Raw genomic sequence first — 14978 nt, 5'->3', positions numbered from 1 at the left:
GGATAGCAGCCATTCCACGCTTAAATATTGTTGAGTCTCTACTCAGTGGTCCTTTGGAGATTGTTGTGAGATCAAAACAAAAGAAAAAGATTAAAAATAAAAGGGCATATGAACTCCATACCTTTCACAGTTTCTTCCAGTTGTAAACCCCCCACAATTGAAGCATGACCCTGTCTCTGGATCACAGAGCTCAGCGAGCCCATTACAAAGGCAAGGGCGGCAGCTGGGAAATCCAAAATAGCCCTGCAGGCACCGGTCACAACGGTGGCCAGCCACCTCTTCCTGGCAGAGGCACTGTCCTGTTATTTGGTCACATACAGTGCTCTTTGAGCCTTGAGGGTGGCAGTGACATGCTAGATAAAACAAAGAGAAGTATGTTGGGGTGGGGGGCAAGTGGAGTGCTGGCAAAAGAGGTACAGCTCTAATTGTGCAGTCCTTATCTTATCATATCACCCCTATCAAGATGAGAAGAGTGAGCCTCGGAACAGTCTACAACAGAGTCTGGCATATAGCAAGTACCAGGTGAATGTTTGCTAAATAACAATTCATTAATTCAGTCAATAAACGTAACTTGTGAACAACTGGGTCTGATATATGTTGTTTATACAGAGGAACTGAACAAGTAACATGTTTTTAATGACTTTAACTTTCATATATCTTGGGAGTCAAACTTTAAGACTATAAAAAAATATAAGAATCCCTGTCAAGGTGGTCAGATTTTTCTTTTTTCTACATAAGATAATAAAGGCTCAGAACTTTCTGGTAAATTGTTCAATCCTTTGAGACAATCTTCCCGATACAAAAACATGATGCCTGTTTATTTGAGAGGGTGCTGCATAGAAGAAATGTTTGGTCTTTTGTATCTATCCCTTTGTGTATCTCAAGCACTTCATAATTTTTTTTTTTAAAGCAAAAGGGAAAAAAAGTGGTGATGGTCCTACACTGTTGGATGGACTGTTTGCTAGGGAGGCAATGACCAGGAAGCTGTGCCATCTCTGAACCATGACTGAAAAGAGGTTCCCCTAACTGAGAATTAATGTACCTGTTGGTTTTCCTGGTTTCTAAGGCAGGTTTCTGTGGAGAACAGTGTTTTCACTAATGGTTTACATTGAAACAGAGAACTCTACACTCTGAACATGACAGCCAAGAGAACTGAATTACCAACTATGGATGAAGCCCCATCTAAGCCCTTCTTTTTAAAAATTAATTAATTAATTAATTAATTTTTGTTAGTTTCAGGTGTGCAGAACAATGCAATAGTTATCCTTTTCACCCTTCGCACAGAAACCACTCCCCTCCCGCTAAGCCTTTCTTAATGAATGGCTTATAAAATGAGTTCCAGGGCTGTTTGTGACCCCAGAATCAGAAAGAGTAACATCCTGGCGACAGTGTTGTCCCCTTTCTCAATTTCCCAATCTCGTCATTGTTTTAGCTTTTCAAGCCACTGGGCTTACAGCCAGATCATAAAGCTGGGTTTGCATTACCAACTCCCTTTATGGTGTTGCCACATCCTACCCAGACTACCATCTATTTGCTTCAGACTGCAGATCCCAGAAGCGTGGGCCATGTTTTTATCATCATTCACGCTTCCTAATAGAGCTCTGTACACAGTCAGTGCCCAGTGCATGGATGAATGAAGTATGGTAGAAAAAATTTTAGTATATTTTATCTACATAGACAGCTGGATAATATAGTCAAATGCCCAATCCTCTCGACTTTTATATTCCCCACATCAATTTCCCTCCCTTCGAAACTCCAAGGTTGTGGAAGCATATTTCCCCCATCTGTTTTTTGCTACGTACAGTGACAACCATGATGCCCCAAACCGTAGCTTCCTGTTGAGCACCTGTCACAGCTGCGTCCGGTCACGTGAGGCTTACACTGGCACTGGCCTCCAAGCCGGCTGCAGCTGGTCCCCACCGAGCCCTGGGGGTGACACCTGCAGGCTGCAGGGAATTAAAGAAGGAAGTTAGAGGTGAAGGAAGTGAATGAGAAGCACCTCATCCTGTTAGTAGCTTGAGTTCACCTCTCTTTTACTTGGTGCCTCTGTAGTCCTTAACTCCTTTACCCTGTCAAATGGGGATAATATAGGATCTACCTCATGGGATTATAAGGATTAAGAACAACACTACGTAGGACAATAGTACTTAGAACAGTGCTTGGCACGTAGTAAGTGCTCAATAAACATAACTTAATAAATATAACAACAATAAACATTACTTAAGTTAATGAAAGGCTTAAATTGTTTTAATAATTGATTGCTCCAAAATAATTATTATTATAGATGTTATTATTACTTCAGTTCTTGGTGATCTATGTGGTAGTGGACTGTATTTTTTATTTTCCTCATTCCATATCTTTCATAAGGTTGTGGATACCCTGAAGCCATAGTCCTGCAGTATAACAGACAAAGCACTTGCTTGGAACTCAGGAAGCCCACGCTCTCATGGTAGCTGTAACTCTGTAGCAGTGGTTCTCAATTGGGTGGGGGGGTGAGGGAGGGGAGGGAGATTTTGTCCCCCAGGGTTACACATGACAAAGTTTGCAGACATTTTTGGATGTCACAAGGGGGGGGGGCAAAGTACTACTGGTATCAGGTGTGTACAGGGTAGGGAGGTTGCTAAACTCCTATAATGTACAGTAGAGACCCACCCCGTCCCTACAACAAAGTATTATCCAGCCCCGAATCTCAAACGTGTGAAGGGTGAGAAACCCTGCTGTACAACTTAGTGAAACGGGCAAGTTACCTCATGTTTTTGGACCCTAACAGTTTCATTGATTAAATGAAGATTTGGGGATGAAAGAAGCTGTTTAGAGATCATTTCAGTCTAAAATTCCAGGATTCTAATAACTATTTTAGGACCATTGCTCCAGCAATCTAGCATCGTAATGCTACTGCAAGAGTCCTCTTTCATATATTTCCTGTACTGCCCGTTGTAACTCCCACACATCAACAGACTGTTCTGTGTATCCAATCACTGGGCAAATGGTACTTACTTACTTGGTTGATTGGAGTAGATGCTAAAACAAATTAAATCGATTCGATCACGTTCCAGAAAAGCATTTGTACAGATAGCAGTGCTCCAGCAGAGCCCACTAAACAGATACTCACCCACTGACCCATTGTGCAGCCTGGCAGACGTGCTGATGATAAGCCTTTCACATGCACGAGGGAGCACCCGAGGCCCCATTTCTGAGACAATTTCAACACAGTTGTGCAGCTGATACTCATTTAAATTCTGCTTGCTGGAGAAATTCTCCAATGAATTGATTTGGGGAATAAGACCAAGCTTTTAAAATAAGAAAAGAAGACTTATGTTCACAACTGTCCCCTGTTCAAGATTCTAGTTATAAAATGTCAGACCTATGAGAATAATGATTGAAAAAGAGATTCAATTCAATTCTTAAAATTGCTTATAACAAAAGATTTTAATATTTTCAGCATATTTACAAAGTCATGAACTATTTCCATTTATTGACCTATAACAAAGAAAATAAATACACCTTTGTCTTTTTACTGTTATTATTATATTTTAACCTACTAATAAATTTGTCTTAGGTTTGAAAGACTTTTAATTAGGCTACTTGTAATAAATTAAGAAATTATGGCTTAGGGCATTCGATAGTGTTACTGTGGAACTCTAATTTGACAAAATTCTCCTTTAAAAGTTTTGTCTTTTTCAATTACATATGAACAGTGGTGTTCTGCATTAAACTATCTGCCTCTTGGAGATTCAGTGACTAGATTAACATCTCAAAAACTCTGAGAAGTCCTGCAAGAAAGATAATTTTTAAACTCAGTGTTTCCAGACTTTTTTAACCCAGTCTTATGTTCAGATAATCCTAACATCCCATAAAATCAATATTTCACAGATGCATTATGGGAGTTGCTGGCTTAGATCATACAGCTATTATGGGGACAAATGCATCATTATGTTTTTTCTCAAAGTGGAATTATCTATAGTTTAACATCTATGAGAAGAAAAGGCATACAGTTGCATTTCCTGAGAAGATTTTATTGAAGTTACAACCCCTAATACTATTCAAAAAATTTATTCATGGCTTGAATGATATAGTAGAGAATGTGTTGGCACAACAGATTGATCACACCAAGTTGGTCATTTTGAACAACTGGTGGAAAAAACAACGTTGAAAATAAGTTTTAATTCAGCAGGTCATGTTAGGAGAGCAAACCTGGCAGCACCGGTAAACCTCCCCTGGTCTTTTCGCTTTGTCCATATCAAAACTATGGGCAGGCCGAGTGGAGCATTGGTTAAGAGTTGGCTTGGGACGCCAGCTCTGAGCAGCAGGGCCCCGGTTTGGATCCCACATGAGGGCCAGTGATGCTGCGCCCTCTACAGCTAAGATGGTGAACAACAGCTCGACCTGGAGCTGGGCTGCTGTGAGCTACCGTGAGTGGCTGGCAGCTGCAGTGAGCAGCCATGATTGGCCGTCCAATGGCTGGCGAGCAACTGTCTCACCCAGGAAGAGCGCAATGATAATACCAACATGGACCAGTGAAGCGACGTCCTCCACAACTAGACTGAAGAACAAAAGGACAGCAACTTGTCTGTTCCCCTTCCCCAATTCCCCAACGCTGTTCCACTCCCCCAATTCACCAATAAAATCTTTAAAAAAACAAAAACAAACAAAAAAACCTAGTTTCCATGGTCCTTTACTTTGACCCTCTCCAGTCCTTCTCTATTTGCCCTTTAAAATGCCAGCAGGTGGAATATCAGCCCCAGGTGACTATTTCAAAGTGTCTCCACTCCTAAACCTCTGACCTCATACTCCTTGTACTCAGCATGTGCCATTTCACTCCTCTTACTTCATAGAGAAAGTAGACTTCAGCCGAGGGACTGGAGCCTACTTTTCCTGCCTCCCAAACTCCCGTCTCATGGGGACTACCACCACCTGTCCTTGATTCAAGGATTACAAAGAGGAATCCCAGTGGAAGAGGTGTCCCGCTGCTATTCCCTCTGCCCTCAGGACACTTTTCTGGGGATTATGCTTTCTTTCTTCAATCTCTACCTCTCAGCTGGCATTTAAATGTGCTTGTCCCATCTCTCCCATCTGTAAAATCACCTTCTTGATCCCATATAGTTCTCCTGCCACTGCCCTGTTTGACTCCTGGACAGCCAAATTTCTTGAAGAATTTGCTTTGCTATTCCCACTGCCTCCTCTCCCCCTCACTTTTCATGCCAATGCAGTAACTCTCCCTCCATACATCCTTAAATGTTGGGTCCCTCAGGGTTCTCTCATTGTCCTCTTACGAGTCCACACCCACTTCCTAGGTGACCTTGACAATGCTGTGTCTTCAGTCACCATCTATAGATTGTTGACATCGGAGTTTACATCTCCTGCCCACATCTCAATCACGGGCTCAAGATCTGCAGAGATCTGAGGAGATACGCACAGACAAGCCTATTGGTTGTCTCACAGGCACTGCAAACCAAACACCTGAGATCTACTTCTCCTCTGTGCCTATTGTCAGGAAATAATGCCACCATCTTCCAGACTGTTCAGGGTAGAAAACTGAAGAAGGTCACCTCTAATACCTGTCTCTACAATATCAATACTCCCCACCTACCCCACGTGCCCCACACATCAAGTCCATCACAAGCCTGGTCAATCTGACGTCTTAAATGTGTCCAGGAGGCGTTTAGTGCTCTTCGTTCCCCTGTCACTTCCCTAATTTGGGCCACCTGGATCAGTACAGTGACAGCCCAATAGATGTCTCATCTTCTACTCTTGTCCTCCCTTCCCCATCAATATTCTACCTTATATCATAGTGATTCTTTAAAAGGCCGTTTGTTCAGGTAACCCCCTCCTTAAAAGTTTTCTTTGGCTTCCCCTTGCCTCAGGATAAAATCTCAGCTTCATCTTCATTCATCCATTCCTCTCAGCTCAGTGGTTCTCAATAGGGGAGGTACCGCTCCCTAGGGGACATTAGGAAATTCCAAGGGGTGGTTCTGATTATCACCACAGCTGGGTGAGGTATGTTACTGGCATTTAGTGGGTGGGGATAAAAAATGCTAGACATTCTCCAAAAAAGAAAAATCATCCCATGTCTTCTGCAGGTTTGGAATGTTCCCCTGAAAATCCACAAAGGAGAAAGCCCTGTTTATAATGATCAGTTGAAAGCCTTTCTCTTTGTTAAACATGTTTATAACATGCTTTCATAGCTGTCTCGTACATGTCTCATCCAGGTATAAACATCTCCTGCTTCATTGTGTCTTCTGGTGCATTCATGCCTGTGCATGAACCTATCGTCGTACATATTATTTCTTTATCAACTACTTTCCTTTTATTTCTCTTTGTATGTACACACTACATTGATATTATTTGAAAGATGTGTGCAGGCAGGCTAACAGTGCATGTGAATTTCATTTCAGGATAGTAAAGAATGTTACAAAATATTTGCAATACAAAGAAGGTTGGGTCAGATGCTGTTGAGAACCACTGCTTGAGCCACACTGAGCTTTTCAGTTCAGTGCCTTATGATAGCACCCACTACCTCTCAACCACGTTGTCGTTTCCTTTATAACTATGTGCATCTCCCCTTTAGAGAGCAAACTCCAGCATGGGAGGGAAGGTGTCTGTCTTGTTTACACCTGAGCCTAGCAGTGTCTAATTTATAGTAAGTGTTTCATAAAAATTAATTCAACAAGGAAGTATTATACATTTCTAGTATTGCATCTTTAATTGATACTAAAATGACTCTGCCTTCTCCAAACACAAACCAGGTGGGAAGAGATGCAGGTAGCCAGGTGGGCTGGGGTTGGGGATGTGGGCTGCCAACCAGGGTTTAATTATTCAGTTATTGGTCTGAGCCAGTTCAGAGTTGGTCATTTTTGGCACCAAGCAGATGGACCAGATGATAACACTCCCTGTCAACTATAGAATGTTGTAATGCCTTGACTCACTTCTAGAAACTTCTAAGCATTTTATGTTTACCAAGTGTAGTACATTCCGCAGTATAAAAAAAATGGCAGTTTTATATTCCGGAATACCTGATATACTTTTGACTCTAAACACACTTTTATGGAAGTACATATCATGTAATCAGGGTGACTGAAAAAAAAATTACACTTTCTCACTATGCTTGCCAAACAAAAGGTATTTGTGCAGAAGGAGCATTCAGGGTTGAGCACAGCTTTCATCTGGTCTTCTTGGTAATTCATTCTAGCTTTAGATGCAAATCTAAAACCTGGCTGCAGAGAAGAATAAACTTTGAAAGACCCAAGTCCCAAGCAGTTGAGTATCTTCCCAGAACAGCAAAATTGGTGATGTGGAAATAACTGTGCTAATCTATAGTCCTAAAACGTGCAATGACTTTCTCCTCTAAACACCCTGGGTCAGGGACTATGATAGATGTCCTGCCCTGTCTGCCAGCTGCTGTGGCATTGGCTGCTAAAGGCTCACAGCTGTCCCGTTCTCCAAGAAACTGGACTCAGCCACCTTGTTGGGGAGTTAATGCACTCACTGGGGTCTAGGGGATGGGGTGGTGAGCCTGTAGCCAAGGACTTGGGCACAGAGACCCACCACTTTGCCTCCAGGCGGAATCAATACTGTAGTGTATTCATGTTCCAGAGCTCCCTGTGAGGTCAGGCTGAAGCTGCATTTCAGTGGAGATCACATCCGTTCATGGGGCCTTTCCTGTCCTCTCCTATTCCCTTCACTCCTCTTCTCCTCTGTGCAGGCCCTCAATAAATTAGGTGCACCTGAATCCCTGTTTCAGCATCTGCTTCTAGGAAATCTGACCTAAAACTGGGATGGAGGCTCTACTGAGGTTTCTCACAGTTTGCCAAGATCAGCCTCCTCTCTTAACCTCTATTCAGTCTTCAGGATTTTCATACACACACACACACACACACACACACACACACGCACGCACGCACATACTCACACACATATGAGGTGTGATGAAACAATATGGTGAATGTTTGATCAAATAATATGTTGAATGTTTAAAATTTTAAAAATGTATTACAGTAAAAGACACATTGCTATTAATCCTCCTCAAAATACTGCCCCCTTGCTTTGAACACACTTATCCCGTCCTTCTTGCCACTTTCTGAAGCAGTTCTGGAAGTCCTCTTCTGTGAGTGTCTTTAGTTGCTCTGTCATGGCTGCCTCGATGTTCTGAATCATTTTGACTTTGGGGAAGAGCCAGAAGTCGCACGGTGCCAGATCTAGTGAACAAGGTGGATGAGGACACACCGTAATGTTTTTATTTGACAGAAATTGCCATATACCAGAAGTGATGTGTGACACGGAGCGTTGTCATGATTTATGGATGATTTACGGCACACTTTAAAACACACCTTCTCTCAATCGTAGCTCACACCTGACTGACTACACCAAACAAGTTGAAACTTGTCACACACTGTTACTAAGGTTCAACACACCACTTCCCATATTGAAGATCCCTGCCTTTCCATTGGATGACACTTGGCAGCAGCATTCATCGTATTATTTTTATCACAACAGAAAGGCTCCGTGTCACACATCACTTCTGATAGGGCAATTTCTGTCAAATAAAACATTACGGTGTGTCCTCATCCACCTTATTCCCTGGATCTGGCACTGTGTGACTTCTATCTCTTCCCCAAAGACAAAATGACTACAAAATGTAAATGTTCTGAATAGATTCAGGTCATCAAGGCAGCCACAACAGCACAACTAAAGACACTCATGAAAGAGGACTTCCAGAACTACTTCAGAAAGTGGCAAGAGTGATAGGATAAGTGTGTTTGAAGCGAGGGGGAGTGTTTTGAGGGGGATTAATGGCAATGTGTCTTTTACTGTAATACATTTTTAAAAATTTAAACATTCACCATATTTTTAGATCACACCTCATACATACATATACATATATGTGTATATATGTGTATGCACACACATATATGATAATAATTGCTTGAAAAACTGATCAAAAGGATATATTTTAACTTGATTTCAAATTATCCATTTATAGTATGCATCACCAACATCACTGCCATGATTTTATTTACATGACTGTCTTCTATATCAGACTGAGCATTCTCTGAGGGCAAAAACTATATTTTACACCCCAGGAACCAGCACAGTTCCTGGCCCATATACACTCAGTGAATGGGTGACAAATGGATAATTTGGATGGATGCATTTAATACAGCATCAAGTGATAATCTTTGGAGTTTACAAAGTTTAGAAATATTTAGGATATGGTTTTTAAATGAGGATTAATTTGGTTCTTATAGAGTTTCATAACTATTATAATTATAATAATAACATCCCTTCATGACTTAGCTTCTTTATTTTCTTCCTTTCTCTTTCTTTACTCTGCATGAGTTCTCAATTTTTAGCTTTTTCTCCTCAATTAAATCTGTTGCATATGATTTTCTTTCTTTGTAATTCGTATGTTGGTTCATGAGCATAGTTCTAGTTAAAGCTCATCAGCAGAAAATATGATTTGTATGGATATGGGAATCATGATAGTTTAAATTTACCATTCAAGAGTTTGTTTCTATTTTCCACCACATTTCCACCATAAAATGGTAGAAGCTTACCACAATATTACATGGTCCTCTGGGTGCAGGCTTTAGATTACCTTTGGTTAAGGTTGCCAGGGAAAATACAAATCACCCAGTTAAAACTGAATTTCAGAGAAGAAATAATTTTTTAGTATAAGTATGTCTCATTAGAGGGCAATATTTGGGACATATTTATACAATATTCAAATTTAACTGGGTGTCCTGTTTCTTTTCTTTCCTTTTCTTTTCTTTTCCTTTCTTTTCTTTCTTCTTTCTTTCTTTCTTTCTTTCTTTCTTTCTTTCTTTCTTTCTTTCTTTCTTTCTATCTTTCTTTCTGTCTATCTGTCTTTCTTTTCCTTTTTGCTAAATCTTGCAACTCTACCTTTGGTAAAATAATCTTAAAACAATGGCTTTTTTTGTTGTTATAGTAGCTGAACTTGTTGAATAAAATCCAAGATACACCTGCCTCACACCGAATTCTATAGTAGATGATGAAATAACAAAGTTCCAGGGTATAAGTTTAAAATGTTTAATGGTTAAAAATTGAACTTTGAAGACATAATTCACAAAGTAAGGATATACAGCTAATTTAAATCGAGGGTCAACAAACTTCCTGTAAAAGGCCAGATAGCAAATATTTTTGGCTCTGCAGCCCTAAGGTCTCTTTATAACTACATAGCTCTGCCTTTGTAGCTTGAAAGCAGCCATAGATAATATGTAAACAAAGCATATGGCTGTGTTCCAGTAACATTTGCAGCCTGTAGTTTGCCAATTTCGTCATGATAGAAGAGTCTCAGAAATATTCACAAATACAGTTTTAACAAAGCAATTTGATTTTTATACACAACATTACTTTAAAAAAATTCCAAACAGTTCTATATAATTCTGCTGAAAGAGATGAAACTGGTACTTTCATACATTACTGATAATCCTAAAATTAATTGGAGGATATCTTCCAGAAATTAACTTGATAAGTTATTTCAAGAGCCATAAAACTTTGGGTAAAGTAGAACTATATTTTTAAATATTTAAAAAATATGTACCAACTATACATAGTAGTAAAAAATAGAAGCAACTTAAATGATCATGAGTAAGGGAATAGATGAGTAAATTATGTAAACTTACTCAATGCCCAAACTCTACTCATGAGAAGCCTGGGCCTAAAATTGTGCACAGAGTGAGAGATTTAGAAAAAATGACTGTGGCTCAATGCTGTGGGGGAAAGATGCTGAAAGAAATTACTCAAGGAAATATTATGCGTGGTTCCTAAACATGATGAGAAGACTTCACAAGCACTATAAGAAAAATGCTTGTGATATAATGTGAAGTGAATAAAATCCATATACATACTGGTAAGAGCACTTTGATTACAATGATATAAATGCATAGTATGTATAAAATGGGAACTTACAAGATGATAATAATGAAAGTCCAACTCTGTAACACCAGTACCTGGCATGGCCCAGAGGAAGGACTCTAGAATCAAGCAGTCTGGCTCCGACTCCTAACTCCCCACCCAGTGGCTCTGTACTCCTGTGCCCCAGTTCTTTTGCTTGTAACTGAGGGTAATGACAGTACCTACCTTACAGAGTTGTTGACTCTATAAGACTACACAACAGAATATGTAAAACACTTAAAACACTTACTGGCACATGCTGTTCTGTAAGATTTGCGATTTTTATTAGGTCACTTTTATAGAAAATAGGTGATTTTTTGAAGGAAACAAATACATTTATATTTCTGAAGAAACATTTCACCAGAGAGTCAAAAAGCAGAACTATAATGGAGCTCGGCCCAGAAGGAAGCACCCACAAAACTCTGTGATACTTACGGAATCAACCAAGATGTGTGAATGAGCATGGGACCAGCTATGTGAAGGCTGGGAAAAGTAGACATCTATGGAATAGTGTATATCTGGTTCTAAACAGATGGGTGTAGGAAGAAGCACAATCCTGTATTAAGAGGAAAAAAGCAAAAATTCAGTTACCAAAGTACAGTTACATAACCTAAGCAGCCATAGTATTTGGTGGTGTTCCACCTTGCTGAGGTGTGGGTTCCACTGTGGGGCGGAGGCCAAGTGTAGGTCTAGACCAGCTCAGGTGGGTTGGGTGGTCAGCAAATTCACACTCAGATTCTCTATGGCTCTTCCTAAGTTGTGCCAAACAGCAAAGCCTTAGCAACTGTTGGCCTTGGGTTGTCATGACTGCTCAGAAGGACAAATGTCCTTTACCATGCTAACACCAACAGGCTTTCTGTTTTATTTTGCCATAAATCTCTGAAAAGGCGGTGAAATTAACAGCCTCAAAATTAGCAGCATTGTACCTCATAGACTCTCAGCTGAGACAACTCAAGCTGAGTATTTTACTGTTATAGCATTTTACTTTCTCACATCAAGGCCTTTGGGGGAATATGAAAGGAGCATTCTTTAGTCTTCTTTAATGGACCTCTTCCCCTACTTTAGTTACTGGATACAAATTACTGATAAACAAAATTCTAAGAAACCTTCAATGCTTGAGGACAGGTCCCAAGCGTACCTGGAAGCCACTGGTAAGGCAAAAGACTGAGGCTTTCGCGGTGGGCTCTTGTGTATACAGTGCTCTCCGCCTCCAGGGGGCTTAACCACGATCTGGACAGTCCAGTCAGCTGTGGGCTAGACAGGCATGACATGAAAGCAAGTCACTGTGAGGACGCAGGTACCTGTTATGCATAACCTAATAAACAGTACATGGAATCGAATTGGCAATCCATAACCCACTGGGAAAATACACTTCTGGAGTTAAAAGTTCACTCTCAAACCCAACTCTCTGGCCATAGTTATAGTTCATAGGCCTAGAAACACCCTGGCACTCCTGACAGGTCTTATCTTTAACCTCTGTCTCCCAAAAAGTTGATTAGTTCATCGTGTCCCTGGGTCACAGAACAAAAATAAAAATTTGGAGTTCTTCACAAAAGGATATATAATTTTATCATATTAGTACATATATATATATTATATAAACATATCAATTACAAGATTTAATATTATTTAATCATTATTATATTATTAGATATATTTATGTGTCTAACAATTTACAATTGTTACAATTTGGAAAAGCCTTACAATTTGGAAAAGCTTTTTATAGCTCTTAGAGATGTGTCCTTTCTATGGAAAAGTATATATGTGCATATATATATATATATATTTAATGACTTTCTTGTCGTACTCACCAGGTCAAAGTTCATTGGCTTTCATTTGTAAATGAGAAATAGAGAATTATGTCATATCTCTGGTCATATAACACAGTGAGCACTTCCTGAATGTGACCCCTGGAAGTACTTTGGGGGCTCTGAGACCACCCCCTACCCCCAGCCATATAGAATATTTTTCAGGGGAGATGGTCTGTGAGGTTTCAGGTTATCAAAGAAAAGGTTATGCAAAGAAAATATTAGGAACTACTGCTCTAGATCAAGTGTTTTTCTAATTTGCTTTCTATTCTGTCTTAGATATTTCTCAAAAGGTGGGGGAAGGCAGTGGGAGGCAAAAGCAGCAGGCTGCTTTTAGTTTTTCTCTTGTTTCGGGGAAAAAATCCAAATGCAAATAAATGCCTCTTCTGCATCTTTTGAGTCTGAATCTCTGCACATATGTTACTTTATTAAATTTTTGGAAAAAGAGCCCCAGGAGAGCAGGATTTGTGTTATTTCAGTTATTTATTATTCTTATACAAACATTCCATCACCACCTCCTTAGACCTAGGGCCTCAAATGCATAACTCCAACCTTAGCTTCTCTCCCTGGAATAAAGCATGTGTGCACGTGGCTCACTGTGCTGCTTTAATATTTTCAGGAAACACTTTGAGGTATAATGCCATCCAGATGTTCTACTTTTTGCAAACCATTTTATGATAAACCTATCATGTCTTACCAGCATAAGACTGAAATGGAAATACTTAGTTCGAGGATGTATTAAGCTTTTTACCCCCAAAGACATTGGACTTAAAGGGTACCTGCATCTCGTAGCGAATGGCCACGGTGAAGTCCATGGGAAAGGGGACGTTGCTGACAGCAAATCTTAAGCCAGCCCCTGGGAGAACCCTGGCAAACCCAGGTCCGGTCCACGTGACAGGCATCCCAGGAACTGGCTCTCGGAAAACAACGTGCACAGCAGGCCCCTGGCCAAGAGTCACTGAGCCCTGAAATCAGAGAGAAATGTCCATAGCTTTGCCTACAGTCAAGGCCTGGAACAGTTTAGAGAAAAAGAAAAAAAAAACACAAAAACCCACGTATTTCCTGATGTATATATGATCCATCTGAGTCACGGATAAATTATTCCATCCAGGATACAGTCCAGAATACAGCCGAGATAATGAGCTCAGTCTGCAGCTTTGGAGAATATGTTACCATATAGAATAACTGATTTGAAAGCAATCTCACTGAAAACCAACTGAATTTTAAGTATCCCATGTGCTAATGAACTGAGCAAATTCCACATGGATGACGTTGGGTTTTCTCAGATATGACTGTAGGATTCTAGCCAACATATGGAGGGAAAGAAAAGAGTTCCATGCCTACTTCACAGATTTTGCCTAAATGTGCATGATGACAATGAGGAAACCCACATGGATTTATTATGTAGGTGTTTCTCCCATGCAAACATGAGAAATGGTCTTCTATCTTCCTGGGGCAGATAAGTACAAAACTCCTAACTCAATTGATTGATTAGCATCCCTGACAGGCTGCATATTGGATGTCAGCCTGGGGCCATCTGGACCTTGTAGATAATTTTTCTTTAATGGCTTTTTGCATCTGCCTCGCCACACTCACAGCCTCCGCTGAAATTCTGCCTCTTGTTACTTTGCCTGTATTGCTGCAACAGTCTCTTGGCTGTTCTCTCCACTCTCTCCCTAGTCCAGTACATATTACACACCGCTGCCAACAAGCATTTCAAACTCTTTCTGACTGCCAACAGAATCACACCCAAATTACTTAGCCTGGAGTTCAAGTTGCTCTGTGATCTACCCCAAACTGCTCTTCATTTGATAAATGTTTATTTAGTAACAATTCAATGCCAGCCTCTGAGTTAAGAATGCCAAGATGAATAGGACAGAGTCCCTGCCACAAAGGAGCTTAGAATCTTGCGTTGGAGACAGTGTTGTAAATAAGAAATTATACTACCAGATTAGGTTTCAATAGACAGCAGTATATGTAAACTCATCTATATGCAATGTTTTTCAAACAGTAAGAAAAATACTCTTACAGTAGACTCTGTTGGTGCCCCCTGGATCCCCTTTACCTGGTTGGTGCACCCATCTCCCAGTTGGGGTGTCTGTGGCTCCTAACAGCTCACAGTTGCCCCCTTCTCTGGATAATTGACCTTCTACACCACCCAGCCCCCACCTTCACCTCCTGAGGGAGCTCAAGTCAAAGGCTGGCCCTGTCACCTCAAGGGGCAGGACAACTTTGTCTGCAGTTTACATTCCCGAG

The 14978-nt window shown here is 40.5% G+C and overlaps 1 protein-coding gene across 1 annotated transcript in view; it reads right to left on the bottom strand.

Annotated features, from left to right (window-relative positions):
• LAMB4 (laminin subunit beta 4) overlaps positions 1–14978 on the bottom strand; it is a 116868-nt gene that overhangs the window by 35614 nt on the left and 66276 nt on the right. The window contains exons 15-20 of the mRNA XM_019626046.1: positions 13502–13687; positions 12053–12168; positions 11350–11470; positions 3113–3290; positions 1803–1946; positions 122–353 (exon numbers count right to left, since the gene is read on the bottom strand). Of these exons, the coding sequence (XP_019481591.1) occupies positions 122–353; positions 1803–1946; positions 3113–3290; positions 11350–11470; positions 12053–12168; positions 13502–13687 (977 nt within the window). The remainder of the gene's footprint in view (positions 1–121; positions 354–1802; positions 1947–3112; positions 3291–11349; positions 11471–12052; positions 12169–13501; positions 13688–14978) is intronic.

Source organism: Hipposideros armiger, unplaced genomic scaffold (genome assembly GCF_001890085.2).
Source record: "Hipposideros armiger isolate ML-2016 unplaced genomic scaffold, ASM189008v1 scaffold_655, whole genome shotgun sequence".
In the NCBI taxonomy this organism is placed as follows: Eukaryota; Metazoa; Chordata; class Mammalia; order Chiroptera; family Hipposideridae; genus Hipposideros; species Hipposideros armiger.
The sequence above is the reverse complement of the archived record's forward strand: the minus strand, read 5'-3'. Positions and strand labels throughout refer to the sequence as shown.